Genomic DNA, 14,357 nt, shown 5'->3' on the forward strand with positions numbered 1-14,357 from the left:
AAAGGGCTGTGGCAAGCGGGAAAAATGACCCCCATCGCTAGCGCAGGCCCTTTTTCCCACAGCTTGGTTAAAGGACCTCATAGTGAAGTTACAGTAATCCAATAAAGCTAAAATCAAAAGTTGAGCAATAATTCTAAAGTGATTTTCTCAGAAAATAAGAACGTAGCAAACAAAGTTGCTTCACCTTAAAATAAGCCTTCCTGTTAGTCTGGGGTTCCATAGTCAAGGAAGAATCCAGTAATATCCCCAAAGCCTTTGTTATCCTTTCAAAAGTTAATTGAATTCCATCGCTAATTTGAATAGACTGTGGAACATTTGAGAGTAAACCATAAGATTCTGGTCTTATCAGTTTTTAATCTAAGGTTTACAGACATAGACCAATCTCTGATCCTCCTGATACAATCTTGAATGACAGGAGGAACAGAAACTCTATCAGCGCACGTACACATTCACACCTGAGGTGCAACTGGTATAAGTTTGTTCAAGAACATTTGTGTGCTATTGCATGTGTTTAAAGTTTACAGTTTATTCACACTTTCTATACTGCCCATCCTGACATGCAGAACTAGGTGCTATACAATCTAATATCAAGAAGAAGAAACAGAAAAGGAACTACAATATCCAAAAGACAGAGAAAACATTCACACAAGAAGTGCAGATCCAATCGACAACCAAAAAAAGGATAAAAAGTGCAAATTTCAACAGTACAAACATCTTAAAATTTACCAAAGGATAAAGCCAAAAGAAAAAGAGTGAAGCTTTGCCCTAGTAATTTACGAGTCCAATGTTCGCTCAAATCGCCATGTTTTTATAGCCTTCTTAAATTCCTTAAAGGAAATACTGCGGATAGGGAGTGGTAAATTGTTCCAAGAAGCAGAAGCAGTAAAATGCAAAGCACTGTGCCTCGTAGAATCAAGGTGTGCTTGTTTGGAGCCAGGAAGGATCCATCGATAATCATTTATAGGAAGTAGGACTTGTGACGGAGTGTAAGTGGTTGTAAGAGTGGCCAAATAATGGGGGAAGCCCACTTTAAATGCTATAAAAATGAGTAGCAATATCTTGTAAATTAGTCTAAGACAGCCTGATAAACAGAGACATGTTCCTGGAGGAAAAGTCTAAAATAAAACCACAAATTAGTCATGTACATTTGCTAAAACCACTGCTTATCATGAGATGTAAATGAAAAATGAATCTGTTCCTTAGGATCGTGCTGGGTACTTGTGACCCGGATTGGCTAATGTTGGAGACAGAATGATGGGCTCTATGGACCTTTGGATTAAATCTAGTATAGCATATCGTATGTTCTTATCTTGGACATTCATAGTCCCATGGCCTTACCATTTCCTTTAGTGAAATTTTCAAAAAATGGACAAGGTCCTCTGCCAACGAACTGATCTCCTTGACTGATCAGAGCCTCCTTTATGGTCTCGTATCCACAGAGAACCAAATTTGGCTGTGACCCCATATAAAGTGTGAACACTGGGCCATATTTCTTACTCATCTGTAGAAAGACAAATAGACAAGAACAGAATAATTTGTATCTGAAGATGACTACATAGTAACATAGTAAATGACGGCAGAAAAAGACCTGCATGGTCCATCCAGTCTGCCCAACAAGATAAACTCATATGTGCTACTTTTTGTGTATACCCTACTTTGATTTGTACCTGTCCTCTTCAGGGCACAGACCGTATAAGTCTGCCCAGCACTATCCACGCCTTCCAACCACCAGCCCTGCCTCCCACCACCGGCTCTGGCACAGACCGTATAAGTCTGCCCAGCAGTATCCCCGCCTCCCGCCACTGGCTCTGCCACCCAATCTCGGCTAAGCTCCTTAGGATCCATTCCTTCTGAACAGGATTCCTTTATGTTTATCCCACGCATGTTTGAATTCTGTTACCGTTTTCATTTCCACCACCTCCCGCGGGAGGGCATTCCAAGGCAGTTGCTGTTGAGGCTTGGAAGGAGGAGGAAGTGTTGCCAGAGGCTCTGCAGGCTTCCAGGGGGAAGGGAGTGAGGCCTAGCCCCTTCCCCAGAAATGAGGAAGGTCCCTGGGGAGCGGTCCTCAGGCAAGGCCCAGGATATGGGGCCTCCTGGGACCCAGGACCAGAAGGCCTGGAAGAACGGTTCCCTCTCTGTTAAAGCCACAGAGAGGAGGGAGAGGAGCCCGGTAGACCGGAGAGAACAGCAGCCCGAGGGCGGAAGCCAGTCCGATACCCCCCTCACTGGCCTACAACATCCAGAAGGTGAGAGGGGGGGAGAGCTGGTGAAGGCCGAAGAAGGGAGTTTGCCGGGCAGAGAGAAGGTGGAGGAGATGGATACCTGTCTGGAGAGTCAGCCTGAATCTGAGGAGACAGGCAGTGAGGACAGCGAGTCCTCGGAAGAGGAAGATTTTTGGGAGAGAATCCAGGACCCAGAGGACCTGGCTAGTGGTTTGATCAAAGTGGTTAGGAGAATCAAGGCCATGGAGAAAGAGGTGGTGGATCTGGGTAAACGTATCAAGATGGCTAAAACTGTTGCAGGAATTACCACTATTGTTAGCAGAATCTGTGGTACTTCAGGAGTCAAACACCACACACCAGAATGAGAGAGAAATCTTCTTTATTTGCCAGCAAACAAAGTAGGACATCAGCGCTAGCTCTCTCCTTCTCTTCTCTGTGTCTTGTGTCTCCTGTCTTCTGAGCTCTCTGGATCCTGCGTCTCCTGTCTGTCCTCTAACGTAAGCTGCTTCTGTTCTCCTTTATATAGGGTCCTAAGCCCTTCTGGCCCCCCTTTCTCACCAGATGGTAAAGAATAGATTGATTACCCTGTCTTGAACTAATTATTACTTACACATTACTTAAAAATATCAGTTACATAGGTTTGAGATATTTCCTAAACTGACCTATGACCTGGGGCCTCTCAAACTAGACAATGTGGCACCTATCTCCTGCATTTTATTATTATTAAATTCTCAGATTCCCAATCAACTTCATACTAACTAGGTTCATTGAGGGGCCAATCTTACTTAATGGCACACAGACATGGTTTGTTATTACTTTCAGAAGACCAGTCCTACACTTAGCTATAATTCATCAAGGAGAAGAGAGTTGACTTGTCCTGACCTTTTTCACCTAGCTAGGACTATGGATAATTCAAACCAGATGATGACCTCTTAAACTGCAGACAACGCTCACTTGAAAGTCAGACACTGATGTAACACTGAATTGAAAAGATATTCTACATAGAAATAGAACTTATTAATTAAACAGAATAAAACATATTTTAAAATAAGCAGAAATCAGAATTCCTTATAAGACAAAATCTAAATTATCAAGAACCTCTAAACAGCATTCAGCCTAATCTTTTAAAACAGCTTGCTTGCTGATCCCCTCGAGATTATCCAGTATGCCTTACTCAGAATGGCATCCAGATATGGTAAATAATACCTATGAACAATCCATCACTCAAAAGGGACAAAGAAAGTTTCATTTCTCACTGACCTTTCTAACCTCTAGTCTAGCAAAAGCTAGACATTTGAGCAATCAAAGCCAGATGGCATTCCACCACTTTACAGGACTGAACCAAACAAACAGAATTAACAAATATGATTTCTCTGCCCAGGCTGCCTCAAAACCATGATTAAAGTAGCTCCAGCAACACACAAGAACCTATATGAAAAGGAAGAAACACGTCTAAAAAAAATGCTTGGGAAGAAAGAACAGCTGCTTGGGGTTTTAAAAAAAGGCCCTGGGAACCCTTTGCGCGAGATTTATGTAAACAAGGAAAGAATGGCTTCTGGTTCTCTCGCTGGAGGCCAGGGAAGTAAACGATCAGACCCCACAGCAGAACAGAGAGGGAAGAAGACAGAGGGTTCAGTTCCTGGGTCCCTGCATTCTTCGGTGCCAGAACTGACCGGGAGTGGTGCACAAGCCACATTAAAGTATATGCAGTACCTGGCAAGCCAGCCCGGTCCTCTTCCAGAGACAGCAGAGCTCAGGGACGTCAGGGCTGGTCTGGATCAGACTTCTCAGACACAGAGACCTGTGGAGGAAAATACAGAAGCGAGAGAGTTTCAGAGACAATCATTCCAGATACTAGACACAGGGTCAGGCGCTACAGGGGAGAGCCTGTTGTCTAATGCAGTTCTGGTTGAGCCGATGCAGAAGAAAGAGGGCGGTGTACCCGGAATGGAGCAGTGGGCTGCAAGCAAGGACAAGCGGTTGCAGCCACAGGTGGTCCTTTTTCCACTGGAGGCATCTGTTTCGGGAGGTCGGCAACCTACGAGCGCAGTGCCATTACTAGCGCAGCAGGTCCGCCCACGAGGATCGAAGGGGCAGGACGTCATACCTGATCGAGAGACGGCTGATTCGCAGTGTGCAGAGGGCAGTTCGCAGCTGCAAGGGACATCACAGACAGCCGGTGGAACATCGGAGGCGAGCCAGAAGGCTGTAGTGCTAAGGGGGACAAAGGCTAATTTTCAGCAAGGAGCGGAGAGACGATACGTGGAGCTTCCGGGTTCGAGGAAGCTTTGCCCACTCACAGCAGATGAGAGGGCAGGCTTGCCCAATCGGGGCGCAGGAGGAGGGAGTTTGCACGGGTTCGACAACGGGACCGGAGCAGAGCCATCAGAGAGAAAGGAGTCAAGGCACCCAGAAGGCTGTGAGAAAGAAGGGGCAGACAGGGAGATTCTTGCAGCGCCAGCCCCGCAGCAAGTAATGGCCGCAAGGACTGCCGGTAATGCGGTACCAGACTTGGTTCAGCCGGAGGGAGGGCAGGCTGAAGGGGGTTTGTTGCGGGATTCTGGGGCTGCTGAAGGTTTGCAGTGGGAAGGTTCTTTTGGTGTAGATTTGCCTGATGCAGGGGACTCAGGTGTCTGGGCAGCAGGGGATGGAGGTATGTCGGTGGGCCAGCAGCATCAGGGAAGAGGGGGTATGGTTCCTGAGGGGCAGGGAGGCCCCAGAGTAAAAGGAAGGGGGGGAGGAAGGGGGGAGGGGCAGTGGGAGGGGGGAGATGACATCATTTTGGGTATGGGGGGCAGGAGGTGGGGGGGAGTAGGGAAGACAGTAAGGCTGAGGGGCAGCAAGGGAGGGGAGCGGAGTTGGAGGGTAGGGCTGGCACCAGCTCAGGGGTAGGGGGGCGATGGGGTCAAGGGTCTGTGTCCTTTGCTGCAGTGGTCCAGGGAGGGGGGAGGAGGGAGGGGGGAGGACCTGCGGGGTATGAAGGGACAGGCAGGGGTTTTGGGGGAATGGGGAAAGGGGGTGGGCAGTTACCAAAAAGACGCAATGTGGTTCAGCTTAAATGGATAGGGGACGGAGCAATGCCGTCCCGGGAAAAGGTCTTGAAACAGGTGATGGGGATGGGGTTCATACCTGAGGACTTTTACGCTTGTATACACCCCATCAACATCCCCGAATATGATGTAAGCTTTATGACCCAGAGGGGGATGGAAATCTTTTGGGAACGGTATGAGGGAGTAAGGGGGAAGGGGGAGTGGCGGGACTTCAGGGTGATTCCGATCAGCAAGCCGGACCTGGTGCAGGTTACCCTACTTGTGTGGAATGAGTATCTCAGGGGCAGATCTGGCTTACTGGCTCCAGCGGTATGCGGAGCTGAAGTCACCACTTACTAAGCTACCAGATCCGAGTAGGGTTTGGGCAGGAGGTTGGGGAGCCCAGGTAAAATTAAAACAGGACGGCTATGTCGTTCAGCACATCCCCTCGGCAGCTTTCATCGGCCGTGACAGGATACTGTGTTTTTACAAAGGACAGCCACGACAGTGCTTTAGGTGTGGTTCATTTCGACATTTTAGCATGTCCTGCCCTGTGGTAAAGTGTGGGAGATGTGGGGACACCCAGCACTCCACGGAGGATTGTACCTCGATTCGGTGCAATCTCTGTGGAGGGCTGGGGCATGCATTCCGGAATTGCTCTCGGGCATCCCATAATGAGTGGGACATGTGGAGGAAGGGGTATGGCGGGGTGGTAGGGGAAGAGGAGGGGGCAGGGCAGGGGGTGCTGGGCAGGGAGGAGCTGGTAGGAGAAGGGGAGGGGAGGCAGGAAGGAGCATCAGGGGAGGAGCAGGAGGGGGATTGGGTGCGAGTTCCACAGAGGAGGAGGAAGTCTAGAAAGGGGGGGACACGGGCGGTAGGCGGGGAGGTGCCGCAGCAGGGGGCGAGGGGGGGGAATAGATATCAGGTGTTAGGAGAGGAGGATGGGGGGGCTGAGGGTGAGGAGGGCGAACAGATGGAGGGGACGAGGGTGGAGTTGATGGAGGAGGGAGCAGAGGCAGGGGGGACAGCAGAAGGCAAAAGGAAATATGAAGAGGTTCAGGTGGGAAGTACAGGGAGTCGGAAGAAGGGAGGGGAGGTTCAGGGCAGTAGGGAAGAGGGAGGGGGGAGAGAGGAGGCAGGGGGAGGGGAGGGTGGAAGGGATGGGCGAGGGAAGGGGAGTAAGAGGAAGGCCGAGGGGGTTGTGCAGGGGGCGTGGGCCCAAGTGTATGAGTGGGGGGACAGAGTGGAATTGGAGGAGGTTTTGGAGGACAGGGAGGACCTAGAGGAGGAGTTAGGGGGTGAGGTTGAGGGAAGGGGAAAGGGAGGGTGAGGGGTAAGGAAGTGGGATTGGATAGCACAAAGAAGAAGAAAGGAAGGAAGAAAGGGGGAGGGGAGGGGGAGGTACAGGTGGGACTGGTGGGGGGGGGGAAGGGGATCGGGTGGGGGAGGACGATGGCCGCACGGAAGAGGACCTGTCTCAGGGTGCGAAGGGGGAACATCAGGAGGTTCGGGTACAGAGTATAGAAGGTGTTGAGCAGCTCGGTTACTCTCCATGAGAATGGCGGGACTTGTATTAACATTTGCTACCCTTAATGTGGCCAGTATCTCCTCCCCAAAGGCGCAATGCTTGGCGTATGACAGGTTTGCGCGGGTCCGGGCGGATTGTTTCCTGATACAGGAAACCCGGCTGACGTCTCTGGAAAAGATCAGGCAGGCGAGACGGGCCTGGAGGTGGGGACCCTCGGTGTGGGGGTTGGCGGGGGACAGGTATGGGGGAGTGGGACTTTTATTTAAGACGCACCGGGTGAATATCCAGAGGGTGGTGGAGTTGGGGGTGGGGAGATGTCTAGTGGTAGATGTGATTTGGGAGGGAAGAGCGTTGAGGGTGGTCAACGTGTACGGGCCCCAGAGTAAGAGGGAAAGGGTACTCCTTTTTGGGAAAATTCGGCCCTACCTGTACACCTCACGCCAGGTAGTCTGGGGTGGGGATTTCAACACTATATTGAGGAAAATGGATAGTGGGGGATGGTCAATGCAGGTGAGCTATGATGGGGTGAGACTGGCGAGGATTATGCGGGAGGCGGGGTTGGTTGACGCACATGTGGAGTTTTGTGAGGGGCAGGAGGGGTTCACATTCTTTAGAGGACAGTGCAAGAGCAGAATAGATCGCTTCTTGGTGAGGAAAGGGGTTGGTCTGGGGGGCCCAAAGATTGTGGATGTGGACTTTTCGGACCACCATATGGTTCTCCTTCAGGTGGGGGGAGCGGGAGTACAGAGGCCAGGGAGAGGGTTGTGGAGGCTGAACTTAAAGTGGTTAAGTAACAGGCAGGTACGGGAGGAATTTCTTGGGTTTTTGGACGACCAGGTTACAGTACAAGGAGCATTTTCATCGATTGGTGGGTGGTGGGACACGGTGAAAAGACGCACACGGGGGGTTTTTTTGAGGCAGGCGAGAAGGGAGGGTAGGGAAAGGACGAAGCTGGGTCTGGCGGTGAAACAGAAGAGGGATAGATTAATTTCTCAGGGGGGGGAGTGAGGTGGAAATAAGGGAACTCCAAGAGCTCCTGGAAAAGGTGCAGTACAATCGTTACACCTCATTGGTGTATGAACGAGATTTCGGGAAGATGGTTAGCCCGGATCCCTTTGCCTGTTGTAGGGAGAGGAGGGACCATAGGATGGTTGAGGGAGTGCGCGACACACGAGGGATCCTTCAGGATTCCAAGGAGGGGATTTTAGGTGTAGTAGGGGATTACTTTGAAGCATTCCTCTCGGCCCAGCAGATAGATAAAGAGCAGATGGAGAGCTATGTGGAAGGGACCCCAGGGATAGGGGATTGGGGACCCCAGCTCCAGGGCCTTTTGCAACCATGGACTGTGCAGGAGGTGGAAGAAGCCATTGAGGCACTCCACAAGAAGACCTCGCCGGGGCCGGACGGGCTGCCGACCGAGTTTTATCAGGCCTTTAAGGCGCAACTGGGGCCGATCTTGTTGAAGGTATGGGAGGCAGCTCGTTCGGAGGGTTCCCTCCCCAGGTCCCTGACAGAAGCAGCTCTGATTTTGTTGAGCAAAGGGAAGGACTCGTCGCTGCTGGCCAATTGGCGGCCGATAGCGCTGCTCAACACCGATCGGAAGATTTTCGCAAGAATGCTTTTTCAAAGGATGAGGCAGCGGCCTCCCAAGCATGCGGGGTTAAGGGCAGAGGGGTCCTGGAAGCAGCAGCATGGGTACGGGAGGGAGTTGAACACAGTAGGGAGGGGTGAATGGTCGGTTGGTGGTGACGCTTGACCAGGATAAAGCATTTGACAGAGTGCAATGGGATGTCCTGTGGAGAATTCTAGAACACTATGGGTTCCCGAAGGGGTGGGTAGAGCAGCTGCATCTGCTGTATAGGCAGGCTGGGTGTTTCCCCTTGGTAAATGGGTGGAGGGGGAAGGGGTTTACGGTGGGGGCAGGGGTGCGGCAGGGGTGTCCGCTGAGCCCGCTGTTGTATGCATATGCCATCGACCCTTTTATAAGACGGGTGGAGAAGGGAGGGGCGCAGGGACTGCAAGGTGTGGAGGTAGGGGAAGGTAGTCAGCTGAGGGTCGTGGCATATGCAGACGACGTCACAGTGTGGGTGGCGGACCAAAGGGAGGGAGGAAGACTGCAGGAGCTGATCCAGGATTACTCACAGGTCACAGCATCGAGGGTCAATTTTCAAAAATCGAATAGCCTGTGGGTTGGGGAAGATCAAGGGCACCAATTTGAGTTGGGTGGTCAGTTTCCAGCGCCAGGGGAGTGGCTCAGGGTTCTGGGGATTTATTTTGACCAGGGGGATTATAGGTTATACAACTGGGATAAGTGTCTCCAAGAAGCCAGGGCACGGGTAGACAGATGGAAGGGGTGGAGAATGTCGATGGGGGAGCGGGTCCAGTTGATAAAGACTCATCTAATTCCCTTGTTTTTATTTGTTAGCTACATCTGCTTGTTGCCGGAAAGCCGCTATACAGCCCTATATAGCGTGTTTTTCCAGTTGCTCTGGGGAAACAGGATGAACCCAGTGAAGCGTAATGTTACATATCTGCCCAGGAAGGAGGGGGGTGGGGGGGTGGGAATGGTAAACCCGGTCCTGTTCTTCAGTGCGCTGTTCCTGCAGTTTAATTTGGGCAGGGCGGTTGGGCAGGAGCCCCTGGGGTGGGCACGGAGTGTTCTGCAATGGTGGAGCAGGTACTGGGACCTATGGCAGCAAGGGGGAAGGGTAGTAGCTCTGCGGAAGGGGGCCCCGGGGAGGGTAGGCTATTGCAAGACCCTGGTGAAGCTGGTGAGGGTGTGGGGGGTGTCAGTGGCAGAGGTGAAAGAAGGACAGCGGGGGGTTTGGATGGAGAGGGTTCGATCACAGATGTTTTCAGCGCCCCTAGCGCTGCGGGATGCGCCAAACCCAGTGTTAAAGCAGGGGTTGCGGTTGATTACATCTGACCGGATCCTTGTGAAATACACAGACATTGCGTGGCTGTCCTTTCATGGTAAACTGTATGTGAGAGCCAACTTGAAAGATCGGAAAGTGCAGGACAGGGGATGTCCAAGGGGGGAATGTGCTGGGGTCGAGGAAACAATGGAGCATTTCCTGCAGAAATGCCAATTTTCGGTCCAAGTTTCTGACCGGGTTTCCTCTCTGTTGCAGATCCCCAGTTTCCGTCGGTACACCTATGCGGACTGGGTGTACGGTCCATCTGTAAAAGTAGGGCGCTTGGATCCGGAGACACGCTTTCTGATATCAGTGATACTCCGATACTGCCTCTGGATAGCGCGGTGTGGGGTCTCCCTGCACCAGGACGTCCGGTCGGTGGAAAACGTCAGCTGGGATGTGGTGAGGGCGGTGCAGGAAGCGGCAAAGTGGGAAAGGGTGGAGAAGGGGGTGGAGAAATCCGCAAGGTGGTGGAAACATGTCAGGCTAAAACCACCATGAGGGGCTTTCAGTTGGCTGTTTGCAGGGGTTTGGGGGACCCTGGGGTATTTGGTAGATAAATTTAATGTATTATCATGTGGGGGAGGGGGGTTTGTATATAGGTAGGTTGTTTGTGTATAGGTAGGATGTTGATGGGGGATGTGAGGGGAGGGTTGGTTGTTTTTTCATGTGTGTAATTTGTTTTTAGTTTCTTTTTTTCAATAAAAAGAGTTCTCCAAGCATCCACTACTCTCTCCGTGAAAAAAATACTTCCTGACATTTTTCTTGAGTCTGCCCCCCTTCAATCTCATTTCATGTCCTCTCGTTCTACTCAGGATCACTAGCAGGAACTTTCTAAGCATCAACATAAGTATATTAATTTAATTTAATGAAAAAGTATGAAAGGCAATTGTATATGCTGGCATCTAAATTTAGGCAGAAAAAAAGGCGGGAACCCTTCTTGACAAAGACTGTAAAAAATTATAGCCAAATCGCCAGAATAGTAATAGTAAAAAGGTAACAGGCAGGCATCAGACATTTATTTGAGACAGGCCACTGGACCTCTTACAGCCCCAGCCTACAAGTATAAGGTCAATCATTCTTCCTCCACTGTGCCTGAACTAAGGTAACAAATACATTTTATTTATCAAAAAATATATACAATTGAATGTTAAATACAAGCAATACAACATAATGTGAAAAGCAACCACTTATTTTGCTCCAGAAGAGCCAGTGATGTAACAGCTTATTACACCCAACATGATGCCAATTTAAGGCAATTTTGTAGTACATTGTCCATCTTATTTTAGAAGGAGATCGCCGGCCATCTTCTGACAGAAATCGGGAGATGGCCGGCGATCTCCTGAAGCCCGCCAAATCGATATAATCGAAAGCCAATTTTGGCCGGCTTCAACTGCTTTCCGTCTCGGAGGCGGCCAAACTTCAAGGGGGTGTGTCAGTAGTGTAGCGAAGGTGGGATGGGGCGGGACGAGGGCGTGCTTTGAGATGGCCGGCTTTGCCTGATAATGGGAAAAAGAAGGGCGTCCCTGGTGAGAATTTGGCCCCTTTTTTTTCAGGTCCAAGTCCCAAAAAAGTGCCCGAACTGACCAGATGACCACCGGAGGGAATCGGGGATGACCTCCCCTGACTCCCTCAGTGGTCACTAACCCCCTCCCACCCTCAAAAAAACAACTTTAAAAACTTTTTTTTTGCCAGCCTCCAATGTCATATTCAAGTCCATCGCATACAGGTCCCTGGAACAGTTTTAGTGGGTGCAGTGGACTTCAGGCAGGGGGACCCAGGCCCACCCCCCTCCACCTGTTACACTTGTGCTGGTAAATGGGAACCCTCCAACCCCCCACAAAACCCACTGTACCCCCATGTAGGTGCCCCCCTTCATCCATAAGGGCTATGGTAATGGTGTAGATTTGTGGGGAGTAGGTTTTGGGGGGGATTTGAGGGGCTCAGCACCCAAGGTAAGGGAACTATGCAGCTGAGAGCTCTTTTTTATTTTTATTTTTTATTTTTAGAAGTGCCCCCTAGGGTGCCCGGTTGGTGTCCTGGGATGTCAGGGGGACCAGTGCACTACAAATGCTGGCCCCTCCCATGCCCAAATGCCTTGGATTTGGCCGGGGTTGAGATGGCCGGCCTTGGTTTCCATTATGGGCAAAAACCGAGGCCGGCCATCTCAAACCCGGCCATCTCTGACATTTGGGCGGCCCCAACCCTATTATCGAAATGAAAGATGGCCGGCCATCTCATTTCGAAAATACAGTTGGCCCCGCTCGTTCGCGGCGCTGTCCTCGGAGATGGGCGCCCTTAGAGATGGGCGTCCACGATCGATAATGCCCCTCTATATATCCTCAATACAAAATGTTTTTGGTAGTTTGTACAAAAATTTCCATATAAACATTAGAGCATTTCAAAAAATGACAAATGATTTGAACTTTTATTCTAGGTCTTGGACTTGAAATAGCTGTGCGCTATAAGAGGTCCGATGACCTTGTCACTTACATTATAATGTCATTTTTCCTTCACATTGTTTTAATGATGTCCAGCTTTTGATGTTGCTACTTAGGGTCTCTTTTACCCAACCGCGCCACCGATTCCAAGTAAATGGGCTTTGCCAGCATTGCCGCGCTAGGAATCGCTATCAGTTTAGTAGAAGGGGCCCTTAGTTTGCAGATTACCTCTACTCCTTTCCCTTTAATCTATTGGAGGCACTATTTTATACACAGTGCACCTGCCATGAGTGGGAAAGCGCGGGGTACAAATGTAACAAAAAATAAAATAAAATAAAATAAATCACTTAGGGCTAGATTCTACATATGATGCCAAAAAGAGCATTTTTCTATAAACCACACTTAAAGTTAAGGGGATCTTTTACGAAGCTGTGGCAAAACGGGGCCTGTGCTGGCTTTGGCGCGTGTTTTTGACATGCGCCAAGGCCCCCTCTTACCAAAGCATGTAAAAGGCAGAATTTTTTTATTTAAAGAAATGGACGTTTCGGGTGGGAGCACTTACCGTCACCCATTGAGGTGGTGGTAAGGGCTCCTGCATTTCCCTGGTGGTAACCAGGCAGCATGGCACTGCCTGACTACTGCCGGGTACATACCGGCGCTTCAAACATAAAAATACTTAAGTAGCACCGGAAATGGCGTGCGTTGGGGGTGGGAACTACCGTCGGGCTGCTGCAGTAGCCCAACGGTACTTCCCTTTTAGAGAGCGGTGAGCCCATGTTGAGCTTACTGCCCCTTTGTAAAAGGGCCCCTAAGTGCAGTGTATAGAATAGCGCTTACACCCGAGAATCATCCCTAACTTTCAGTGCAGCCATTTGCATCAGCTGAAACGTGGTGCAAATACACATGCCAGTAGAGAACTCATAGAAGACCCATGGATATATCACAAAACAAACAAAGAAGTGGGTAAAAAAACCAGGAGGCCCAGAGACTGGATCACAGTGAAGATGAACCAAATTTTATTAAGTAGTGTATTGACTCGACACAGCGTTGTGTTTCGGCCGAAAGGCCTACATCAGGAGTCTAAATACTTAAGTAGACAACAACGATGGCTTCTTTAACTGCACTGCTCAGACGCTCATGCGAGTGATCCGGCTTACATTTTAGAACAAAGGTCTTTTTTAAAGACCATTACAGTACAGATGGCTTTTACCAGCATTACTAACTCTGGATCATCATTGTTGTCTACTTGAGTTGTGTTATGTCCATTATGTACTTTAGTTTTCTTGTGTTGCAGAGATCTGGCATTTATGTTGGATTGGTAGGGTATGCCTTTTTAAACAGGTTAGTTTTTATTTTTTTCCGGAAGTTTAGGTGGTCGTACATAGTTTTCAAGGCTTTTGGTAATGCTTGGCGTGATGACCTTCAATATTCAGCGCTGACTGGCTAAGTTTAGCAAGCAAATAGGATTTCATAAATAGCAGTCCAGAATCAGCGCTGACTGCTGCACATATACGGGCTGCCTCCCACCAGCTGACCATTGGCCCCATTATGTGCATCTAGAAAAAAAACTGTGTTTTTTATTTTAAGCATCCGTTTTCTGCCAATACAGCACCACACTGTCTTATGTTGATTACAGCAAAAAACAAAAATACAATATGCAAATGACATAACTGATTTTATTTCCTAGTGAAACCATTGGCTAGGGGCACCATATTTTATCCATGTAGTATGCACAAAATTTATTAACTACTCACTCAAATCTCGATGTATTACATCTTGGCGGGGAATTAAGAAATTATACTTACTGCGATCAGAGATTGGGCGAAGTTATCAGAGTTCACCTGCAGCAAGTTGCCTACAATTGGCAGGGGGACAGGGCCAGGGGGGAGCTGACCCCTTTTCTGCAGCATTTTTGCATACACCATGATCAAGTAGGAGATGCAAGCAATCAGCAAGAGAATCAACACAACATTGAAATCCATCCTGGAGGGGAACTGAGATGTGTTTTAACCTGCAACATAGAATCCAATTCAGTGTCAGTTATCAAACAAAAGAGAATCCCTTCTTACTGTTTATAGATTCTGGAACAAGCTTTAGACTTTGACTTATCACGTTATGTCCGGTCTCAGGATTTCAAGTTGATTAGATTTTATAGTGCTATTAGCTGTATACAACATGTGCTCTATGCTATCAGGACAATTAAAAAAATGACACGCCACTGT

At 49.3% G+C, this 14,357-nt stretch overlaps 1 protein-coding gene across 4 annotated transcripts in view; it reads right to left on the reverse strand.

Moving 5' to 3' along the window:
- LOC115480696 (cytochrome P450 2F3-like) overlaps positions 1 to 14,357 on the reverse strand; it is a 64,422-nt gene that overhangs the window by 37,135 nt on the left and 12,930 nt on the right. For 3 of the 4 annotated variants that reach the window (XM_030219545.1, XM_030219546.1, XM_030219544.1), the window contains exons 2-3: positions 13,941 to 14,146; positions 1,339 to 1,501 (exon numbers count right to left, since the gene is read on the reverse strand). In XM_030219545.1, the coding sequence (XP_030075405.1) occupies positions 1,339 to 1,501; positions 13,941 to 14,117 (340 nt within the window). In that variant the 5' untranslated portion in view covers positions 14,118 to 14,146. Of the gene's footprint in view, positions 1 to 1,338; positions 1,502 to 3,935; positions 4,024 to 13,940; positions 14,147 to 14,357 lie in introns of those variants that run through there. The other variant, XM_030219547.1, reaches the window with a different exon arrangement.

The sequence above is a fragment of the Microcaecilia unicolor genome, chromosome 11, assembly GCF_901765095.1.
Source record: "Microcaecilia unicolor chromosome 11, aMicUni1.1, whole genome shotgun sequence".
In the NCBI taxonomy this organism is placed as follows: Eukaryota; Metazoa; Chordata; class Amphibia; order Gymnophiona; family Siphonopidae; genus Microcaecilia; species Microcaecilia unicolor.